A 22310-nucleotide genomic window follows, 5' to 3' on the forward strand; every position below is an offset into this window, starting at 1 on the left:
TCTGACACAAACTGAGGAGGGCAAAATGTCATCCATCCCTCGGCTGCATCAAAGCAGCCCAAATCTCTCACCAAAGGAGAGGGGTATTTTGCCCATTGGGTGCTGAGCTGCCATGCAGAGGAGCTGCAGGCCACACTGGCGGCCCAGCATCTCCTGTGCCCTGCAGGCACTTCGCCCACAAGTGCAGCACCAGCAGGGGGGCTGCAAACTGACATCTCCAGGCTCACAGTGCAGTTTGTTTGTGCTCCTCTGTTAGCAGTGCTGTGCAGCTGATCACTACAGCAAACCCTGCTGGCTTTCGGCTGGAGAAATGCAACACGAGAGGAGGCAGAGAGAGAGGAGAGGAGGACAGAGGGTAACAAACCACACACACAGAGCTGTTTTTCTTTTTATTATGAAAACAAAACAGATGCCCCAGGACCAGGGTCCATTACCAGTAACATCAAAGATTACTTCCTAACTTCTGTCTTTTTAAATTCTGTTGTGTTTGAGGCCAGCAATTTGCAATAAACAAGCTAAACTACTTACACTGACTTCTTTTTTTTCTCTCTCTTCAGTAACTGACATTTACAGGAATATACTAGAAATGGCACTAAAAAGTTTTAAGAAAGAGAGTTACGGTAAGTTTGCATGCACATCATACAGAAAAGTAACAGCTTTTGTTTTTAAATATTAAAAAAAAAAAAAAAAAAAAAAAGGAAAAAAAAAATACAAACAGCAAAATCTTTTTGGATGGGTGATGCCAGTAGCAGGGATGAGCTCCCAGCGGCCTGTGCCAAACCCCAGAGCTGCTGGTTTATTTCTTTCTTTTAAAAACGACGTTTAAAAAGATATGCAAATACCATTTCTTAGTTTAAAAAATGCATCCCGTTGGTTTGGTTTTTTTTTTCCCACAAGCAGAAAATGCTGCTCGTGTAAGGAACCCTCAGCCCAGCTTTGCCTGCAGTTCAGCCCCAGTGGGAACTGCCCACGTGTTGGAATATATCTTAAAATCCAGCACGAAAAAGGTGGTTTCTCTTTGCTGTGCCCCAATCCCTTCCCCCAAAGCTCCAACCCCAGCCTCAAAAAAACGTCGTTCCTTTCAAAGCAAATTCACAACTGGTCTAAGAGCCCCCAAAACGAACTAATGAGGTCACTGCAGTCTGCTTCTACCACACAGCACGTGGGAAGAGACCTCCCTGCTACCTAACCTGCCCCTATATACGCACACTGTGCATGTGGGGTGAGCGCGTGCATCTGCTGCAAGCAAACAACAGAGCCCCAAACATCAGCTCTGCAGCCACAGACCCTGCAGGTAGGAAAGCTTCAATGCGCAGCAGGACAAAACTGACGAGGTTCGGCCAGCAGAAAGCTGCTCTACCCAACAGATGTCAGGGGAAAAGCAGGGCTGAGCCCTGGGGTGTTGCTCTGGGCCCACTGAGCCTGCATGCGTTGGGCTGCCCAAAAACTGACCATCAGAGAAAGCTCAGCCAGGCTTTAAAGGCGCAGCGATGCTGGTCGATGGCTCTGCTCAACGTAGGAGTTTGTCAGCAAAACCAGCTTCACGTGTACCTATGAAATCTCACTGATTTCACAGACACCTCCCCTGGAAAACAACGCTGCATAAAAATTTCAGCTGTTTTTATTCTGAAGCTTAAAAACGTTATTTCAAATATTCTTTATACATTTGATCACTTCCAAGTGATTTCATGGCATCCCACTGGCACATCACGCCACACCAACTCAAATAAGTCTTCTATCCTTTCCGTTTCCAACTCAATGTAACAGCTGCTACTTGCTATGGACTGAAAACACCTCTTCTTTCCTGGAGAGGCTCTGATCTGCAAGTACAGAAGCATCACTAATGGCACGTTGGCAGATAAGTGCTACAAACAACATGAAAGGAATCCTAAGAACAACATTTTGCAGCGACCACTTGGTTTTCTCCTGAAACGAAGGTTGTGGCAGAATGGATTTCTCCTGCAAGCTGCCATTTCGTGGGAAACACCTTCACTGCCATGAAAGCTTTCCACCCAGTGGAAGCTGAAGCCACCGCCTGTTGGGTGCTGCCTGCACAGGAGCTGCTTCTGTCCACAGCAACCATCACCTCACATCAATGGTGCAGCTCCAGTCAATGCACATGGGAAAGGATTTCAGCAGGGAGAACCAGGAGCCTGTTTGATCCGTGCTGTCGTGGCACTGAAGCGGTTGCAATTACTTTAATTAAAATACTGGTTAGTTTTGATAATGCACGTCTAAGGCGAAACGCAGATGGAAACCAAGCCCATTATAAAAACAAACAACAAAGCTCTCAATTAGGTGTATATTACATCTCCTCATAGTCCATTCTGAAAATATATTACTAAACATCTGTCTAGGGGGAGGTTTTTTTGTAAGGGTGGAATGGAAGAAAAAAAAAATATAGCAACTAAAAATAACTTTATTGTTAATGGAAAAATCATTCATTTCAGTAAGAATCAGAGCACCCTACAGCTCACCTGATCCCGACACGAAGGAAACTCCACCTGCAAAGACCTCCAGGGCTCCAAAGGGCCCAGCACCCACTGACAGCACGGCCCAGGGATGCTGTGAGCAGCAGAGCTGCTTTCGACTCGCAGCTGAAAACGGCAGCTCCTTTCTACAGCTTCAGAGAGCGTGCGATGGTCGCTGTGCAGAGACACAGAGCCACGCCAGCTGTGCGACCTGCAGGGCATCCAGTGGTAGCAGAGCCTCGTGGGCACAGCCAGCAAGACAGCAGTTGATGGGCACAAAGTGACCGACAGCCACTCACCTACGTGAGAAATAAACACCGGTGCAATCTGCACCACTGGAGACCTCAGCAGGGTGAGCTTTGGGGCTGAGCCACAGCAGAGATGCAGCCATAGGGGCTGGTAGTGGGAGAAGGAAAGGCGTAACTTTCTGTTAAACTCTGTATATTTTCTTTACAATAAAAAGCTAAAAAGTTAAGAATTTACAATAAATTTCTGCCCCTCAGATTACAAACTTTATATAGTTACAGAACTGCTGTTTTCCTAAAACTGGATTATAAAATGAAAAACCAACACTGTTTCACACACACAAAAAAATAAAAATGGAGAAGGGGAGAGACACGTGGAAATAATACAGACAATATAAGGTGTTCCATTAAGAAATTACATCTACCTGCACGTCTTCAAAATCTGTACAAAACAAGAAAGAAGGGGCTGGATTGGAAAGAGAGAGGACAGAAAACAAAACCCAAAGTGAACACACAAGACATGACAGAGCACCAGACACACAACAGGCCGGACCGTAGCACCTGGAGGTATGAAGTCCAGCGTATTTAAATAACATCTCTGTGTTCTTCTTCATCTGGTTTGAACCATATTAGAAGTCTGCATCATTTCTGCTGGTCTTATTACTTTTAGTGAGTTTTAAATGACCAATGTGTTTAATAAATAAAGTACTTATATATACACGTGAGACAGAAAAAGGAGTGTATTGCAGCAGTGCAGGTGAAAACGTTAGGCTGACTTGTAAGAAATTGCTAGCCTTAAAAAACTGCCTTCCCCTCATCCTCACCCTTCCCTCCCTCCCATCCCCCCCCCTTTTTTTTTTTCCCTTATAACTATAATTGAGGTAAACACTTCAGGATCTGGAAACCTGCACCCTGCATGACACAGAAGTAGCATTCCCTTTCTAGGAGCTCATTGCAGATACAAAGATAAAGGGTGGGAAAGAAACAAACGAAACCAAAACCGAGCAACAAAGCACACAACCAACATCCCTCTCTGAGTCCCCTGCCAGCTCAGCCTCAGCTGGAGCTCGAGTGCTCTTTTATTTTAAGCCCAGACTGAGGTGCTTGTCATGGAGAAAGTACTTAAGCACGTGCCTAATAGTGAGCACACGGCTGCTCTTGGTCACTCAGGCAGCACGCCTCGAGGCCCAGCTTGCAGCCAGGAGATGCTTTCAGTTACAGCACAAGCTTTCATAGAGAATGCCAATTTCCTGGAAATTATCCATTTGATGTTAAAAACAACATTCCCAAGAAACTTGGGTATCCTTCGCTCCCTTCTTATTGATGCATTCCCAAGGAAAATGGAAATTTGGAGTGCTAGGAAGCACACATACCAGTATTTGCATCGCTCATGTGCTGAGAATTAAATTCATGCTTAAATACCTTCCTCAACAGGTGCCTGTGCCTCCACCAACAGTAACAAAAATGTTAGCAATCCACAGCATGTTGGATTTCTTCTTGTTTCTTCTTTTGTTTTTGTAAAAAAGATGATAGCATCTGACATTTCCATCACACCGCAGACTTTGAGGTTAAGAATCCTAGTGCTAATCAACAAATACACCAACTAGTTCCAAAGCTACCATCTTTTAGATACAGTACCATTTTACAGATTTCCTCGTGAGCCAGGTGGGCTTATTAAAAGAGAACAATTTGGGGAGAAGGAAGGGGCAGAAGGGAGACGTACTACAAACTCTGCAGAAACCTACTAGCCACCTCCTGCAAAGAGTTCCAAGTTCTTCCATTTTCAACCTAATTTCTTCAGTAAAAAGTGTATTTTAGAGACTTTATGCAAAGGGAACTGCTTGCCATAAAGTCTAGTCACACACACGCAAAGATCTTCGACCTGTTCATTAAAAAAAAAAAGCGCCCCTGGAAAATGGAAGATAGCTTTTATAACACTGAATTAAAACAAAACAACAACAACAAAAACCAACAAAAGTCAGAGAGGAAGGAAAAACAAACAAACACCTGACCACCGTGGAACAAGAGCAGTACTTTAAGGAGAGAAAGGGACACTGCAGAGCATCGGTGAGGGTGATGTCCATTCTGTGCTGTTTGTGTAAGTGTCCTTAGCTCATTCTGAATCGCTGCTGTCTGAGCTGGAGCCGCTGGAGCTGCTGCTGCCTGACTCGGAGGAGCTGCTGCTGCTGAGCCGGGAAGGGCCTCCAGAGGGAGCAGAGCCAGATTTCTCTGCGGGAAAGAAGGCAGCAAAGTGGTGACTTTCAAGGAGCTGAACTCCACAGAGAAGGTTTGCCAATGGCTTTTGTTACCCACAGCTTCATTCATGGCTTCGTTTTGCCTAGACAGCTTATTGACCCACTGACTTTGCCAGCTGGAACAGTGCCCGGCCCAGGGGACAGCGGGGTTTTCTAATGCTGCAGGTGGCCATGAAAGTCTGGGCTCTGCAATGGAGCCCTGTGGAGGGCACTGCGGTGCTCCAATGCAGGGCCCAAACTTTCATGGCCACCAACAGCTGTAAATTGCTCCTGGCAAGGTGGCACAGAGTGCCCAGGCAGCTGTGCTCACTGCCTGCTGTGATTCAGGGCAAGGTGGAAGCAGCTCAATTTGCCCTGGAATAACCTTTCATCCCATCTTTCACACTACTGCACTATGAGGTGGCTTTTTCAATCCCACCGTGGAGAAAAATCACCTATTAAACATGCTGTGGTACTGGTTTACTGTGATACTGCGTGAACAACCCTGCAGAGACAAACAGAGCAGCACATCTTGCTCTGAAGTTTGAATCACCTCTAAGACAGGTCCTGTTTACCACCAAGAGGAGTTTCCAACAGGACAGGGATGGGAGCAAACCCCAAAGAGCAGCTCAGGTGCCCAGCAGTAACTTGCTGTGCCCACACTAATGACAGACTGGGGGAACTCCCATAGATAAACCCAAGGCTACACAAAGGCAGCAGGTTGGCCTTAGTGAAGACAACTACCTGCACACACAATTTTCCAGGCATCAGCAGCACACAGAACCACAGCCATTACCTTTCTTTGCAGGTTTCTTGTTGTTGTTTAACTGCCCACTGACATCCTGTAGCCGTTTTTCTAGTTCTTTCTTCTTTTCCTGAGCTAACTCCTCTTTAGACTTTGCTGCTTGCTTTTTTCCACTTGCAGCTGTGGAAGAGGAACATACAGTTTCTGAAACCGCACTGTTGAGGGTGCAGAAAAGGGTGGACATTGCTGTTTCACAGGGCACATAAGTCTGTGCAAACACTTTGCAGTGAAGCTGCTCAAATCAAGTGACCACGTAGCAACTACACATCTCAGATAAAGGACAACACGTGAAGTTGCCCAGATCATCAGTCACCATCACCCTGTAATGTGCACTTTTTGAGAGAGGCCTTCTGGAAAGTGTTCCAGGAGATAGAAATATATCTGTGCAATAACCTTGTGGTTACAGGTTACTTACCAGCTAGTTATATGCTCAATAGTTACACGTTTGTTATTACAGAATTGTTACATGGGCTTTCTGCCCTGTAAAATACAGCATCCCATTAAATGCTGTCAGGAGGAAGCAAGCATCTGCCATTAAAACTCAAGACACCTCAAGTGAGAATAGATTGCTTTAAGTTGCTTGAAATATAAAACCAAAGAAAAATTAAAAACCAGCAAAGGCTGGCAGACAACAGGAATGTAGCTGCCTCGGTCAGGACGGAAATAGTGAGGAGTAACAGCAGTGCTAATGCTTCTGAGCAGAAGAAATATCACTCACAAGAGTAATTGAACACAGGTGTTGGCCAGTATCGGAAGCAGACGGGAGCCAGATATTTTGCCTGATCCAGTAAGGAAATGCCTATATTTCTGCACACTGCTTTCAAGCAACTTTTTTTCTCTTTTCCTTTAAAGGGAAACTGGAAAGCAAAGTCCTCAGAGGGTGCTTGTGAACACTGAGCACCACAATAGGCAGCAGAGAGCAGGAGAGTCTGGGGAAAGTCATGCATCCACATGGTGCCTGCTGACTGAGCACAACAGCTCAGGGCATGCTGGGCTCAGAGCAGTGGGCAGACAGATATCTGAGGTCATCTGTGTTACTCCAAAGCAGAAGGATGCCTCTTGTCCCTAGCAACTCTGCAAAATGTTTTCCTCAGCTACTGCAGAATTAAAGGACTTGGGGGAGGAAAGAAGAAATCAAACCAGCGTAGTAAAAAGCAAAAAGAAGGGTCAAAGACTGAGTTTTGCTCAGGTGACCTGAAGTCCTGTGGTAACAAAACAGAGGTGCTCTGCAAGAGTCGTGAGTAGCTTTTGTGTTATATTCTTATCAGAACAACTTCCCTCTTAACCTATGAATAGATGGACTGAGCCAGGATCACCTCAGGTAAGTGGCATGCTACTGCTATTTAGCTGGGGCTCGATTCTCAAGGGGCTACAATTCACTCTGTGGTTGAAGCACAGAAAAGCCTGTACCATACTGCTCAGTACGCTCCCCAGTGTATTAACATGCACCTCCTTATCTGACACATTAATACGTGGTAGGACTAGCAGTTCTGTGGCAAGCATACAACTCAGACCCAGAATGCTTACCTTACCCAAGTAAATGTGTGCAATTCATTAATTTCCTTGGTGTTTGGGTTTTAAACAACACTTCCTTCCTTCCTAATTAGATGATAAACTATTCAGGGTAAGAAACTGATCCTTCCACATATATGCATGTTACACACAACATAATGGACTGAAACTGTATTGCTTATCTAGAACGTAGAAGGCACTACAGATATCACACAGGTCTTGCAGAGGAATACAATGATCCCCTCAAGTCTCCTTGTGAGGGCCATATGTGAAGAAAAAAAAAAAACCAAAAATTCTGCCATTTTCTCAGCTAGAAAAGAATCTCTAAACATCCCAGTCATCACATACCCAGAAGCTGGATAAGAGAATCCCAACACACGTGCCCTGACTCCAAAGCTGAGCCCAAGGGCTCGTGAAGGACTGTGTGCCCCAAGAGGTAACTTACAAAATGGTTTCCTTTGTTTTTTCTGTAAACAAGATTTCACGTATCTCTCCAGTTCTCGCAAAGTTGTGGGCTTCAAGGTTTCAAAATCTATTTCTATCTCATCAGGATTGGAGTCCCTGAGGGAAGGTTCTCGTGACTGGATGATGTGCACCACTCTGCCCAGCTTCTCCCCAGGCAGGCGGTTGATGTCCAAGCTGAGCTGTCGTTTCTCATCATAGGTCATGGGCAGGCCTTCCTCCTCCTCATCCGAATCATAGGTTGCAGATGCCTGTTTTCCTCCTTTCTTGGGCTGCCTGGGGAGATTGGCAAGCATGGAAACATTCATGGGCATATAAGGAGCAAAGAACTCTTTCTTCTACTCCCCTTGTAACAAACATCCCAATGTTTTTGGCTTTGAACCTCTAGCCAGATAGCTTGAACAGCACCACAACTTTTGGAAAAGTTCAGAAATCTGAGATAAGCTGTTCTACTCCAATTATATTTCAGTGCTGTGAGGCACGACAACAAGCCGAAGCAGCAGCAGGGGGGGCAGAAACTAAATAGCATGTTATTGCTGGCTGGGTAAAAAGGCAAAACCTTATCTGAGAGCGACTAGGCAGGGATTCTGAAAGAGTCAGAAGGTGGAAATGTGATGGCTGTGCTGCCAGCCCCAACTTGGAAACTCCCTGAAGCTGTCTGTAATGGAGATGCTGTTCGATGGTGAGTTAACCATGCTGACAACAGAGCTTCACCAGGGAACAACAGAACAGGAGGGACAGAGCTGGGCTGAGGGCTCTTTGTGTTCCCACTTAAGGCAACGTGCAGGAGACAAGCTCTCACCTGCTAGCTGTGGTCGTGCTGTTTGCCTTTTTAGCTGGGGCTTTCTTCTGCTGGGTTTGCTTTGGTGGTTGAGCCACCTTAGGCTTCTTCTCCTCCTCAGCTTTTACTTTGTGCTTTTCCTTTTCCTTCTCTTTGTCTTTCTTTTTCTTCTCTTTTTCCTTCTTCTCTTTTTTTTTCTTTGGTTTGTTCACTGGTGCTTGGGACAACGCAGCTAGCTGCTCATGGACTGCCTTTAGCTGCAAGAGAATGATGAAAAAATACATCAGACTTCAAGGCAAGAAAACTGATGCCTCCACGTACTCTTCCCTCCATATCCTGGACATGTAAGTATATCTCAAAGTTAGTAAGCCTGCAGACTGAACTTAGGAAACCCTGATCTGAACTTCTTCAAAGAATGCAGTGCAGGTGTGCAGAAGCTAACTGATGTGAAAACTTAATTCTTGCTTCACAGGAGGCAAATAAAATAATAGCTTTGTCTAAAGTGCTGACAGTGTGGGCTCTGAAATGCTAGGTTTGCTTCCTACTACCTTGCTCTGAGACACTGGACAGGGTACTTTATTAATGCTTGGTTACATTACAGCAGCACATACAACCACTGTAGCAACTTGCACTCTACACAAGCATAATAAGAAAAGCTATGGCTTACGGTCTTGCAATCACAACAGTCAAAATAGTTCATTCTATGGAGTACACAGTGAAAACTTCCCACAGGAAGCTTGTGACAGATTTTGTCGTGCTTGAGTTCTCATACTAAATGGATCTCTCAGTGCTTCCCAGACTCCTACTGTCGATGGTGGCTGAATACTCTGGGATGCCCAGAAACAAGCCCAGAGCACCAGCACTGAGAATGGTTATCTCAAAGAAAATTAACACGGCATCAAAAGTGCACTAATTATTTCCCTGCTGAGAGCTTTCCTCTTTGAGCTGGCAGAAGGAGTGATCTCCCTGCTGCATCTCAGGCTAGCTGGGATTTTTAAGAACTAAATTAAATCCTCCTTCCTGCTAAGCCCTTTCTACTGCAGACACACACACACACACAGCTTGGCCACTACAGCAACCTGCTCCTGGAGCTCTGCCAGCCGAGTGGCTCGCTCTTCTTCCGAGTCTGAGCTGTCTGAGTCAGAAGAGCTCTCCTCACTGCTGTGGCTGCTCTCTGTGCTTTTGCTCACAACTGGTGCTGTTGGAGGAGGAGGAGGAGGGGCCTCTGCAGGCTCATCAGGCATCTTTGCAAACCTCATCTCAAAGACATCCTACAAGAGAGAGGGAAAAACGGGTGATAAAGGAGCCTCACCCACAAAGACCTCATTCTGGTCTTTCAAACACAGCAGATACATTAGCAGAGATCAGGGCCTTACTGCACTAAATAAGGTGCTGTAATAATGAACGATGATGAGCACTCTAGAACATGGGCTGAAATCATCATAGTAAGAAACAGCTGCCCCTCTTTTGAGGGGCAAAGTTCAAGGCTTATCCAAGACTTGGCAGGGGAAGCTTTCTGTATCTCCACGTTTTGTGGCCCAAGAAAGCGTTCCCATTATTCTATATGCCAATGATTGTGAAATTTTAAGAGTGGGATGTGGCACTGGGCTATGCCATGTGCAGAGCATGACATTTCTGCAGCAGAGGGCATGAAAAGGCTCTTTTCAAGGGCTGAAGGAATCACTGACTCACCCCCGATGACGCCAAGAGCAAATCCATGCTCGGATCTCTGAATGGACACCTCACAGCTGAGCTAACAGACCCTGAAAGATGCATTTAGCTACACCATTACCTGGAGCTTCCTGGCCATGGCTACCACTTCGTGGTCTGGAGGATTGTACTTGTAACAATTAGAGAACATTAACCGAATATCTGCTGCAAAACCTTGTGCATCCTGGTATTCCCGACTGTCCATCTTTTTCTGCAAGCAAACAAGCCAAAGGAGAAGGGGAGATAAAGCCATAAAGAAAAGGCATTTTTAATTACATGGAGGACATGTGCGTCATGGAGAGAGCTCAGAACAACTGCAAAAATCACATCTGTCTAAGAGAACAGTAGTTTGATCAGGCTTCTTAGTTTCCAAATAACATTTAGAGTCACTGCTTTTAAAAAGAAGTAAACAAAAACCAGACAACTAAAGCTAACATAGTTCCACAACAGTTTAAACTCTCATAATTCTAAATTTGGGTTATTTTCTTTGTTTTTAAACAATACTCTGCAAGTTTGTCAGTGCCCATAGTTTGTTAGAGAGCCATTTAGAAAACATTTACTGGACCAGAAACTAATGTAAGTAAAGCAAAGGACAAAAGGACAAGAAGTCAACAGTTACAACTAAAGGAACACCCTCATTTCTACATGCTGCTTGGGTATGTTTACTGCATAAATCTGAAAAGGCAGAAAAGATGGCTAGCACCTAGTCTGACTAACACAGAACAACACTTCTCTTGGTGATGTCTACAGCCAGACAGGCACTTAGAGTTAAGCTACAAAAGCAACTCTAGATTTAATAAAGTCCAACTGAGAGATACAGAATTTGCCCTTCATGAATCTGTGCCTAATGTTATTTTCTCACTGCAGTGAGGATAACTATCAGGGATTAAATATTTGCACCTTGATCCTCTCATTTTCCTCACCATCATCCACTTCTCTTGCTGCCTGGGACTGAATGACTTGGTTTAGAAAACAATTCACAGCACTCCTAGCACTTAATTGATTTTATGTATGTATTACTACCACATATAAGACCTTAACTCCAATTACTCCTTCCAAAAGGAAATTTAAAGAAGGTTAACACTAGATTTCGTTTGCATTTTAAAGAGTCTGAAGGAACTCATTGCTTGCCAAGTGCTTGCAGGCCTCCCTTTTGCATGCCTCGTGCATCTGCATCCCCCAGTGAAGGGAAGGGGCTGCCTGACATGCAGCAGACAGGATGGGCAGATCCATCCTCCATCAGAGCAGAAGGCTCAAGGTCTGCAGCTCACACCTAAGTCTCAACCCAAGCAAAACTCCTGCTTGCCCAATGGAAGCAACAGACTTTTCACAGCTCCACCGTAGATACTGGAAACACCTTGAATCATTGCTAAAGCTGCTTTGATCCAGAAAAAGGCAGAATTTCACCTCCAGGGATGCACTGGAGGGGGCTGCACTCCTGCAGCATCTCAGCCCACTGTACCACAGCCAGCTGCCTGTCAAACTCGTGTCACGAGAGCTCATTTTCTTGGTAACAATAAAGGAGGAACCGCAGCACAGAGATGGAAAGGGAATTACGTTTGTGCCTCTCCTGTCTGAAGAAGAGCTGGCCCTGTTTGAAAAGTGTCTCAGGCCAAACCCAAAGCAAAACAATACATTCAAACGAGAGGGGCCGTTTATTCTAAAATACATCTTCCTTTGTGAAAGGCCTTTTTGATGCGCTGTATTTGTTTGGCACACTCAACGGCTGATTACAGCCTGCGAAATACATTTCAGCATCTAAAGGCTTTGCTTTCATCCAAAACCAACAGTTTCATAGCCCAACAACATTTTAATCTGTGGATTTATTTAATTTTTTTTTTTTTGCTTTCTTGTAAAGAAAAATTAACTTGACAAAAGAAAACAGATTTTAAAATTATGCAACAGAATATATTTGGGCTATAAACTCATTTCGAGATATTCAGCTGTTAACTATTTTTTTCTCCTTACATTTACAATGGCAAATCAGAAGTCATAGACAGCAGGACTGGAGGGGCTGGGAAGGCAGCTAGAAAAATCTTATTTCTCTCAGCAATCAATGGTATTGTTCAGTATCCTTTAGTGTTCAGAAATATGTTTCCTAATGTCTAGCCTCTCCTGCTTTAAAAGAAGCCTTGTCCTGCCCACAAAGGATGAAGAGAAGACAATGTTCCCACCCTCTCTGCATCAATCTTTTACAGGTTTGAAGACCCAATACGGCCCCTTTTCGTCTTCTCCAAGGACCTCAGAGCAGAACAAAATGGAAGCCTGGGATCTTCCTCTCCCAGCAGAATATCAGTGAGGCACAAGTGCTCCAGCTTCCCAAACTACTACTTTCATCTCAGCCCTTATCCCACCTTTTTACCACTTGTTTCAGGCTCCCACTTCTTGCCCGCAGCTCAACTCACCCTTCTTATTCTCATCTCTCCAAGGAAATTGCTGCAGGCCTTTAGCAAAGCTTGGGTAAAACCCAATCAGTAACAATTAGGACTTAGATAACAGCTTCCAGACATCTGCCCTCACAACAGCCCTGTGGGGTAGGTTAAGCATTATTCTCTCCATGTAATGGTTGGAAAAACAAAGGCACAGAGCCATGGGGAAACTTGCCAAAGACCACGGTATCAGGGCAGTTAATAACTCAGACACCACTAACTCTTTATCTAGCCCTCAGCACAGGCTGTGATGACTATTCTCTCACCACCTTAAAACAGAGTAGCTGCAGTAAGAACCACTGCAGCACCACAGCCAAATGGCATGGCACACCAGAGCACTGCAAACTGCTTGCCAAGGAACATATAAGGAACCAGGAATGCAGCTGCTCTTTAGTCAGCCAGGCCTCTGAGACAATCCCACACAGGGGCCAAGCTGGGTGCACAGCTCATCCTGGCACGCTCCTGAAAGCCAGCAAACACACCTTAACTTTCTGCATGCAGAAGAAAGTTTCATCTCCACCAACACTGATTCCAATGGACAAGAAGGGAATTAGAGTAACACAGCTGTCCTCCACAGATATTTAGAAGGGACTCAGAGAAACTTCCCAGTCTACTGAGAAAAACACACTGAATACTGGACCACACTAAGCTAAGGTCCTGAAGAGCGAAGCTTGAACCACATAAGCGTCACATTATTTCCTCCCCTCACCTAAGCACCAGTTGATCTTCATGTTCCAGCTGGAATTGCTCAGTGTAAGCCTATCTAGACCACACATCATGCCAACAACTAGCCAGGCAGCAGCTTCTGGAAATGGGATACTATCAATTGAATCCTATGAAATACAGCACCTCTTCTTCTGAGTGCAACATAATCCCAATGACACAAGTGTAAACAGCTGGACTGTTCACAAAGAGGAGAGGATGCCACACAGTGTGCTTTGTAGGGCAGAAAAAACACATCCCAGATTATGGGGAAAAAAAAAAAGGAGAGGATATGGAAACAAAATATAAAAATATCCAGATAACATCCAAACGGTTTTCATTTTCCACCCTTGTCCCTTCCCTCCCCCACCAGAAGGAGTCAGTCCTCTGCAACCAGAGGGCTGAGATATCCTGCAAGAGAGGTGGTAAGCGTGGACGTACTTTAACAGTACTGAGATCCATGGGGTGTTTGATAATATCGTGATAGTCATGTAATTCCAAGGCTTCTGCATCCACGGGCTTGTAAAAGGGCCACGCATAGGCCGCATGCTTCTTGGAAAGCATCTCCTTGAGAATGCTGTCACAGTACTTGAGGTGCTCAGACAGTTTGCCCTTCTTCCCCGCATGCTGGGGGACCTCTCCGTCCTCAAGGTCTTTCTTTGGTGGTTTGATGGGCCGGCCGCCGCTCTCCCTCCGAGCGATGATTTTGGCCTGTTTGGGGTCTGAGAGGGGCGTGGGGGACTCGCTCCTGCTGGCAGTGATCACAGAGGTGGTGGGGGTGGTCGTGTCCGCTTTCCGCTTCACTCCCTTCTTCTGAAACAGCAAATGGAGAGAGCTGATGAGCAACGAGCCCGGTTCTCAGACCGAGCTAGGAGAAACCTAGCACAGTGCATCCTCATTCCTGAGATCTGCCTCGTCCTCGGACAGAAAACGTGATTATTTCACTGGGATAAACGGGACTTGTGACCAGAGGCTTCAACGCGCAATTCAGTGACGACGACACGATGTGCTGCTGCATGTCATCTGAGCCACAGTAACCAGCCATCTGCACATCTCCAACCCAACCCCAAACAGGATGCAAAACACGTAAGCTCTACACATTTCACTGAGATTTAAACTAAGGACTCTTACCTCATGTTTGCCAAAGGAAAGGAGTGCGCCCAGTCGATTACTGCAGCTCAGCTGATGCATGGTGACTTAGTAAGTGTCAGTAACTTAACCACATGTCTGAGTCCCCAGTGGCAGGATCAGGCTATAAGTTCTGAACCAAAGCATATTAATCACCAAAGACCTATGAGCCTTCACTCCCTTTTACTTAGTGAATGTGCTAAGGCAGATTGTTTGTTACGCACAAGAGTTAAGAATGTAATGATTTCATTTCGAGCAAATAAAACACACATCCCACGTTAATTCAAGCTGTTACTGTCCAGTCAGTTCTTTCTTTTGCTCCTATGGAGGAGCAATTCTGGAGGAAACAAAAAAAGAAAAAAAAAAAAAAAAAAGGAAGGAAAAAAAAATAAAATAAAATGGTCCCCAAGGAAATCTAAGGCAAGTCTTAAGTAAATCCCAAGCAGGATTATCTTTGCAGTACATATTTGCATATTTTTGCTTTTGGGTTCATCCTTGAATTTTGAAACTAAAGTGATTCTCAGAAGCAAATGATTTGGTCAGACACTGCATTATGAAACAGGCTCCTGAGGAGGACAGCTGTGAGATCAGATTTACAACATCCTTAAGTAATTCCCAGCCTGTTGGGTGAAACAAGGAAAACAAATTCTGTGGCTCCACTGGCCCATGCAACCTTAAGTCAAGAATGCTGATGCTTCTGCACTTAAATTCTTATTGTAGAGAACAAAAAAATGTCATCTAATGTACGTTTTTATCTCTTTTTAAAGCAATATACAGCTTGCTAGGAAAACTGCAATTATTTAAAGCAACATTTTCACTTACACATAAATTAACATAGCAAAACACCATTGACACCTCCCAGAAGGCTACTCAGTAAGGAAGACAAAATTAATGTACCCAAAACCTGCAGGCAACACCAATCTCCTCCAGCTGGAGTGGCAGGCTTGTCTTGAACTGGTTTACAGCAGAGAGAAACACTCCTGTGCTGGAGTGTGCAAATCTTAAAGGAACAGTCCCAGGAAAAATCAGAGATTCAGTTGGAGGGAAAAGATGCCTTGGGTAACATACATCAAAACAGGAGAAATCTCCAATAGCCTTCTGATTCATGAAGCATCCGCCCTGGCTAAGGCTATGGTCAGATAAGAGCTTGTAATTGAGTTGGAGCAATTATAGTCAACACCACCTGAGTTGGGCTGTGGTAAAACTGGCAAAACTTTGCCCAACCCACTCAAACCCAACAGCAAGCACTCATCTGAGCACATCCCAAAGGGACAACGATGGCCAGAGAAGCAAGGAGTCAAACGCCAAGAGAAATACTGCACGCAACCAGCAACGAGGGGATGAAATTAAAGCACTGCTTAGCAATATTGCTTTGTGAAGAGGAAGAGGCCAAGTTCTGTTTACCTTGACTACCGGCGGCGTAGGAGGAACCACGGGCATTATTGGAGCAGCAGGAGGAGGGGGAGCAGCGGCAGGTGGGGCAGCGACAGGTGGGACATTAGCAGTGATGGTTGGCACAGGGGTGGCAGCGATGACAGGCGTCTGAGACACGGCTGGAGGGACGCTCTGGAATGGAGCCGGCGGGGAGACAGAAGACACGGCCACTGCTTGCTGTGCTCCTTTCAAAGGACAAAGTGAAAACACATTGTGACCTACCGACGGTTACAAGTGCTGACAAGACATGGGGAGCAAAGTGACAGTGGTGCTGCTGTACCGGGCAGTCAGGGGCTTGGCAAAATTGGTCCCCAATTCATGGCCACAGGAAGAGCACACAGGACAACGAGTGAGATTTGCCTGGTGCTGTTACGCAGGGTCCAACAAGAACTGGAGAATCAATTACTTGACCTGAGTCTTTCTACCATGAGCTCGAGGCCAGCCCAGTGCAAGCAAAACGCACCACACCTGCACACGTCTACCTCCCTCAGCTCTCTGTGCCTTGGTTTCTTCTTTGCATACAGAAAGCAACAGCACTGCCCTTCCCTACTGATGTGCTGTGCAGATGGATACATCACAGATACTTATATGACAAACAGAGTGGCAGTAAGACAGACAAGGCCTGAAACACTGGGTGAACATTATCTAGTCATCTCTCACTCCACTGCTCTGTTAGACTGCACAGTTCCTTTCCCAGCCTCCTCACCATCTGCAAAATCAGCTTGGAACATGGGTCAGGCCTTAGCAACAGGCTTGTAACATTTACTGACACCAGATCAGGGAAATACCTGCACTCTGTGAGCCCACCGATGGTTTACGACCTTTGCCTTTAGGAACTGGGGGTAATAATTCGACTTCCTCCTGAGGCATCTGAGCAACCTTCTGCAGAAATATCTTCTCAAGGGCTTGGGCCATAAGGACGATGTCATCTGTGGGCTGCAGGAAGAAGACAAGCCTGAGCTGTGTCATCCACACATCAGAAGGTACGAGATCACACTTTGAAATCCCCAGTGATGCTGCCCTTCAAATAAGTGATGGCGCCCAATTCCCTGATAATAAACAGATTAGCTCTTTTCTCTCCTTGCATACAACTCTCCTGCTCTTCTAATCTAGTCCAGAATGTAATAATCACAGCCTTTAAACATTTCATCCAGAGAATATCAGGACTTCCAGCAGAAGCCTGATAACTAGCATCAGTGTGGAAGCATAAAACTGGAACAGATGAGCCATCCTCCCTGCTTGCCAACAGGTCCTAGAGAAAAGTGTAAACATATAGCCTGTGGTTCAAACTAATTAACTTGTTTACTTTAACTTGCTTTCCAACATGGGTCAACGATGACAAGCCATTGCAACAAAGAATACCAGCTTTTAACAACCTAACAAAGTAGCAAATAAGACAAATCCAAAACATTAATAGGCAATTCAAAGATGTATAAGTATGAATGAGATACAGGACAGAGTTTAGCAGCTTACTGAACTGCTCTCTGCAGGAGACACTGCTTACTGCTAGACAACTAGTGCAACACAGCATTAACAGCCCACAAAACACCTGCAGAGCATTACACAAACTTCAGCTCATCCTGAAGAGCTCTTAAATGAAAATGAATCAAAACTTGCTATGCAACTCCAAAACAGAAATGTGCCTCATAATTATATGCATATTTGCCATTTTAACTACTGCAAGGGAAGAAGGACATGGCAGAAAGACAGCTCTGTGCATGTCAAGTAATGCAGTTCCAACTGGTGGCATCTTGAATCCTTGCAAGGAGGGCCTGCAGCAAAGAGGAGATGCCCTGTTTAAAACTTGTGCTGTAACAACTTGCTTTTTTCCTAGGCAGTGCCCCAGCTAGGTGCTTGTCTAGGCTTTTTACCTTGTTATAAATATAACAATTTGTAAACATGGTGTTGAAATCCTGCATACATTCACTGGCACTCCAGTAATAGTTATGTTCCAGGCGTTTCTTGATAGTCCCCATGTCCATGGGGTTTTTTATTATTTTGTGATAATCCTGTTGGAGAAACAGGAAAGATGTTACATCTCCTGACATGAGAAAAAGAAGTGCACCCACATCTCACTCCCAGCTTTCTCCTCAAACCCCCTCCAAAACACACACCCCCATTTTTTTCTTTTTGCAAATACCATTTTTACTTCCGTTTTCTAATTCAAAGCTTATCATCATTATGAACTTAATTACAAAGCATCAGAACCCCCTCTATAACAGCCAGCTTTTCCCAGCTCCCCCACTACACACTCTAGCACACGTACAAATGCCTACTTGGACATGACCAGCTTTGTATAAGGACAGCTGGACAGGGAAGGCAGTAACAGCAGTATGTGGAAGAAAACACGCTTTCTGAGCAGGTCTCCCTTAAGCTGTTTGCAGCCTCAGTACCCCTTAGTGAGGCTGTGGATGGTGCTCCAGATGATGAAGGCTGGCACACTTCACAGCCAGCTAACACTGCAGTGATGCGATTCACTCTCACATCAGACCAGAAGCCGGGGTAACAGGGATAGCACCAACTTTGGCTGGCTGTTCAGTTGAACTGAGGTCTGGCAGCAATTTGGGAAGCAGCATTTCTGCCTGCCTTACTGTAAGACTGTCTTTAGACACTCAGCACTTACAGAAGTTTATCAGTGGCAGCGCTGGCCAAGACTGCACTACGATTTCCAGCGACTCTCTTGAAATGGTCTCCAAAGGATTCCATGCGTTAACCTAATTTCTCTCTGGGCTGGACTCAAGCATTTGTAGAGGCTGTGATTAGTCTGGAGACACTCAAGGCACGCGAGGTTACATGCTGTAATTTTCTCATTCCGAAGTGAGGCAGCAGTGCCTCTCACTGCATGTGAGCACAAAGCCACACGCAGCCCCTGGCCACTCTCAGGCGCAACCTGAGAAACCACTTTTTTTTTTTTCCAGGACAGAAAAGGCAATCCTGCTGATTCCTGAACTCGTGCAGATCTGATTTAGACCACATGTGAAAAATAATTATTCTTCCAACTGACTCCTCCTTCAAATTCTCTGGTAACCTGCCCTAAAACCACTTCAAAACGCTTCGCTGAGAAACAAAATCCACAGAAAGATGACACAAAAGAGCAAAGACTGAGTGGAATCTTATGCACGTGTTAAGTGTTTCACTCTTTTGCCTCGCACTTTAAATAGCACCCATCAACAAGATTACCGAGTTCAGAAGACTCCTGACCCAGTCCATAAAATTAGGTCATAACCTGAGGTAACTAAAGCTCTGCACATCTCACATCCCAGAGCCTCGCTCCTTCAATCCTACATGCAATCCTCCTGTTCAAAGCAGTCAGAATAGATTTGCAGTGGCCCGCCTGGAGGGATGGACAGCAGGGCAGATGGGGGGCACTGTGTTTAATATGACAGGTGGGTAGGGGCTTGCCTCCACTGCTGGGATATTTACATCCACAGGACCACTTTGAACAAGTAAATGTTAAGGTGGTTCTGTTCACTGGAAGAAAGCTTATCAGAAAACTTTGTTCACTCATGAATAACCCGGCTGTCTTGTACTCTCTGGTCTGACACAGACAGGATATACATAATTAAGCCCAGGAGGCAAATAGATAAATGCAACTGGTCTGTTATTTGTGCCTCCAGTACAGCATTTGAAACTATTTTGCTCCAAAGCATCTCGCTCAACACCGAAGTCACCAGCAAACTGAGGAAAGTCCAGAGGAAGCACCAATGACAATGAGTCCAGTCAAATGCACCACAGAGCACAGGTTTCCAGTCTGTCACTCAGATTGGACAGAAGTGGGACAAGGTGTGAGAAGATGTAAGTGCAGGTAAGGCACAGATGAAGCACTATGCTTCAGTTACTCTAAGGCAGCTTGCCTGTGCATTGTTCTCCTCCTCTACTAAGTGAAGGAGTGATTTTCTCCTTCAGACACCTGTACCTCTCCAGCTCTGAAAAGCAATCTTTAAGTTGAGTGAGTCTGAGAATATTCAAGGTAATCACCAAAAGCAACCTGAACCAATGATCAGAAAACCGATCTAATTAACGCCCAGCTTTCCAAGAACACAATACAGAGAACGTGACAGATACGTACCGGTAAATTCAATTTAATTGCGTCAACAGGTTGGTAGAAAGGCCAAGCAAACTGATGTTTCCATAAGGTCTTTACAACAACATTTTGCATATACTGCAATTGGTTGGTCTTCCGGCCAGGCTTATTAGGATTAGTGACCTCTGGAGGTGGTGGATTCACAGGGCCCTGAGGAGCCTGAATTGCTGAAGTGACTGTCGACATCTTCCTGCTCGTGCTCTCACTCGCTGTCACAGCAGCAGCAACTGGGAGATCCTCCTTCTTCCTTTATGCTCCCTGAATGGGACTGACATCCCATTTCCAGGGTCCAACCATGCAACCTAAAGCAAATGAGGGGAAGAGGACAACATTTAAGTGTTGATATTCATTTGAAGTAGGCATATCCAAACACTACCAGTAGTAGAAATGCCTCAACTCAGGCCATTTACCCTACCTGCCTCATTTTCCATAACAAACTTTGTTACCTTGATGACAAACATAGCTCAAGACACGAGAGAGAGCGGGAACAGCAATTCCCAAATTCAAAGCCTGCACAAAGTCAGTGAGCTTTACCTAGCTCAGAGGGCATCTTTGTGCAGGAACACAGGGTAGCATAAGAACACAGCTGGGATATAATGCAGACACTCCCACAAATGTGCTGACTCAAGCTAGTAAATCCATAGCAGGCAGCTCTGGGTAAACACAGCCATGCTGCCTCTAGACCCGTGCTGCTGGCACTGAGCCTGCTTGCACATCCCCATGCTGGTGCAAAGGCGAGTCTGACATCTCAGAATCAAGAGCTGGCAGCTACAGCTGTCAGAGGATCCCCTGCAAGAGAAGAGAATGGGCCTGCAAAGAGTGCTAGGATCAGCTGCAAATGAAAGGAGTCACCAGAAACATCCTAACTGGAAGCTATCTGCAAGCTGAACAGCAAATGTCTTAACTACGCCTTTTACTGCAGCCCCTTGCCTGGGCCCCAGTTTTATATGGAAATCTCAAGATATAGGCTCAGTGTAAATCATTAGTGTTATACTTACACTGCTCCCCATGGCTTGGCTAAAAGACCAGAGTCATGAGCACTCAAGGAGACGTATGAAAAATGGAAGAATAAACATATTGCATTACGTTGTTCTATTTTTCCCTAGCAAACTCCAAGGGAAAAACAAACGGTCGGTCTAGTATCACTGCCTCTTGTATAGCATATGGTAAACAGCTCTGCTGTGTCATCTTCCATAAACATTCGATATTTCAATTCACATCAGAACTGCAGCTACCCTTCTTCTGGCAAACAGACCACAGCCACTTTCTAGAGGCAAATTATGTGAAATATGCTCAGAAAACCACAGATATACTCTCACTGACATATGCTTCTTTCTCACAGAGATGTGAACTGAGATGGGAACTGCAGTGATACAGAAGGAAGGAGAACACGCTAAGACATCCTAGAAAAATAACTCTTCCTTAATAGAATCCTAATCATCTCTGCTAAATATCTGGGCTAAATATAGAACACCACCTTACCCTTTGAGTCACTGATTAGATGACAGCAAGGAGTAAACAGGTACCTAATTTAGGGGAATCTTACAAAAATAGATGTGTGCAAACAAATAGACCTGCAACAGAGAGGGATATTGAGGTGCCCATCTTTCCAGGCTTGTCCAAGCAGCAGAGCTACCTGCACTCAGGTACCCAACAGCTCTGTAACCAGGAGAGCACTCTGGAACCTGGCAGCTCTGTGACACAGGGACTGCTTCTCTGGGTGCCCAGCAGCTGCAGGCACCCTTTTAACCCTCGCTCCATCAGATTCCTCATTGTTTGCAGGGGAAGCTGCCCTGATGTCAGATTCCTTTTTAGTTTCAATATAGCACTTAAAGAAGCAAAAAAAAAAAGCACGATTAGGAGAAATCTGAAGTGCAAATGCTTTGGAAATATCCCACTTCCTAACAGAGTGCATGACAATGAATTCAGATAGGCAATGGCTTTCCACGAGACATCTCCTAGCTGTCAGGTCTCAGTTATTAAATGAGGAAAGGCACGACCTGCCCATCTTCTCATTCAAATCATCCACTTCAAACAGACTCACTCATTAAAAAAAATATAAGGAAATAAATGAATTTTCTACCATTACAGGTAAAATTGAAAACAAACAGCTCTGGTCTAAGCACTCCAGCATCTTTATACTCTGCGTTAGCATCAGTAGTGATTTAAACTCCAAGAGAGCACAGCTAGGAACCAATGCAGCAGCGCACAAAGCACTGCACAGACCTGGAAAGAGGACTGCCAAAACCACTCTCTGCACAGCCATCTTCCAGTGAGGGTCTAAGGTTGGGCTTTTTAGCCCTGGAGTAATAA

At 45.1% G+C, this 22310-nt stretch overlaps 1 protein-coding gene across 6 annotated transcripts in view; it reads right to left on the reverse strand.

Annotated features, from left to right (window-relative positions):
• Nucleotides 1-891: 891 nt before the first annotated feature.
• BRD3 (bromodomain containing 3) overlaps nucleotides 892-22310 on the reverse strand; it is a 35331-nt gene continuing 13912 nt past the window's right edge. For 4 of the 6 annotated variants that reach the window (XM_052668055.1, XM_052668053.1, XM_052668052.1 and 1 more), the window contains 11 exons: nucleotides 19983-20299; nucleotides 17785-17922; nucleotides 16702-16849; nucleotides 15884-16098; nucleotides 13793-14164; nucleotides 10303-10431; nucleotides 9590-9781; nucleotides 8532-8767; nucleotides 7713-8005; nucleotides 5747-5875; nucleotides 892-4945 (listed from right to left, as the gene is read on the reverse strand). In XM_052668055.1, coding sequence (XP_052524015.1) covers nucleotides 4830-4945; nucleotides 5747-5875; nucleotides 7713-8005; nucleotides 8532-8767; nucleotides 9590-9781; nucleotides 10303-10431; nucleotides 13793-14164; nucleotides 15884-16098; nucleotides 16702-16849; nucleotides 17785-17922; nucleotides 19983-20183 — 2169 coding nt within the window. In that variant the 5' untranslated portion in view covers nucleotides 20184-20299 and the 3' untranslated portion in view covers nucleotides 892-4829. Of the gene's footprint in view, nucleotides 4946-5746; nucleotides 5876-7712; nucleotides 8006-8531; nucleotides 8768-9589; nucleotides 9782-10302; nucleotides 10432-13792; nucleotides 14165-15883; nucleotides 16099-16701; nucleotides 16850-17784; nucleotides 17923-19982; nucleotides 20300-20531; nucleotides 20808-22310 lie in introns of all 6 variants that reach the window. The other 2 variants (XM_052668056.1, XM_052668057.1) reach the window with 2 other exon arrangements.

The sequence above is a fragment of the Tympanuchus pallidicinctus genome, unplaced genomic scaffold, assembly GCF_026119805.1.
Source record: "Tympanuchus pallidicinctus isolate F22 unplaced genomic scaffold, pur_lepc_1.0 scaffold8, whole genome shotgun sequence".
NCBI lineage: Eukaryota > Metazoa > Chordata > Aves > Galliformes > Phasianidae > Tympanuchus > Tympanuchus pallidicinctus.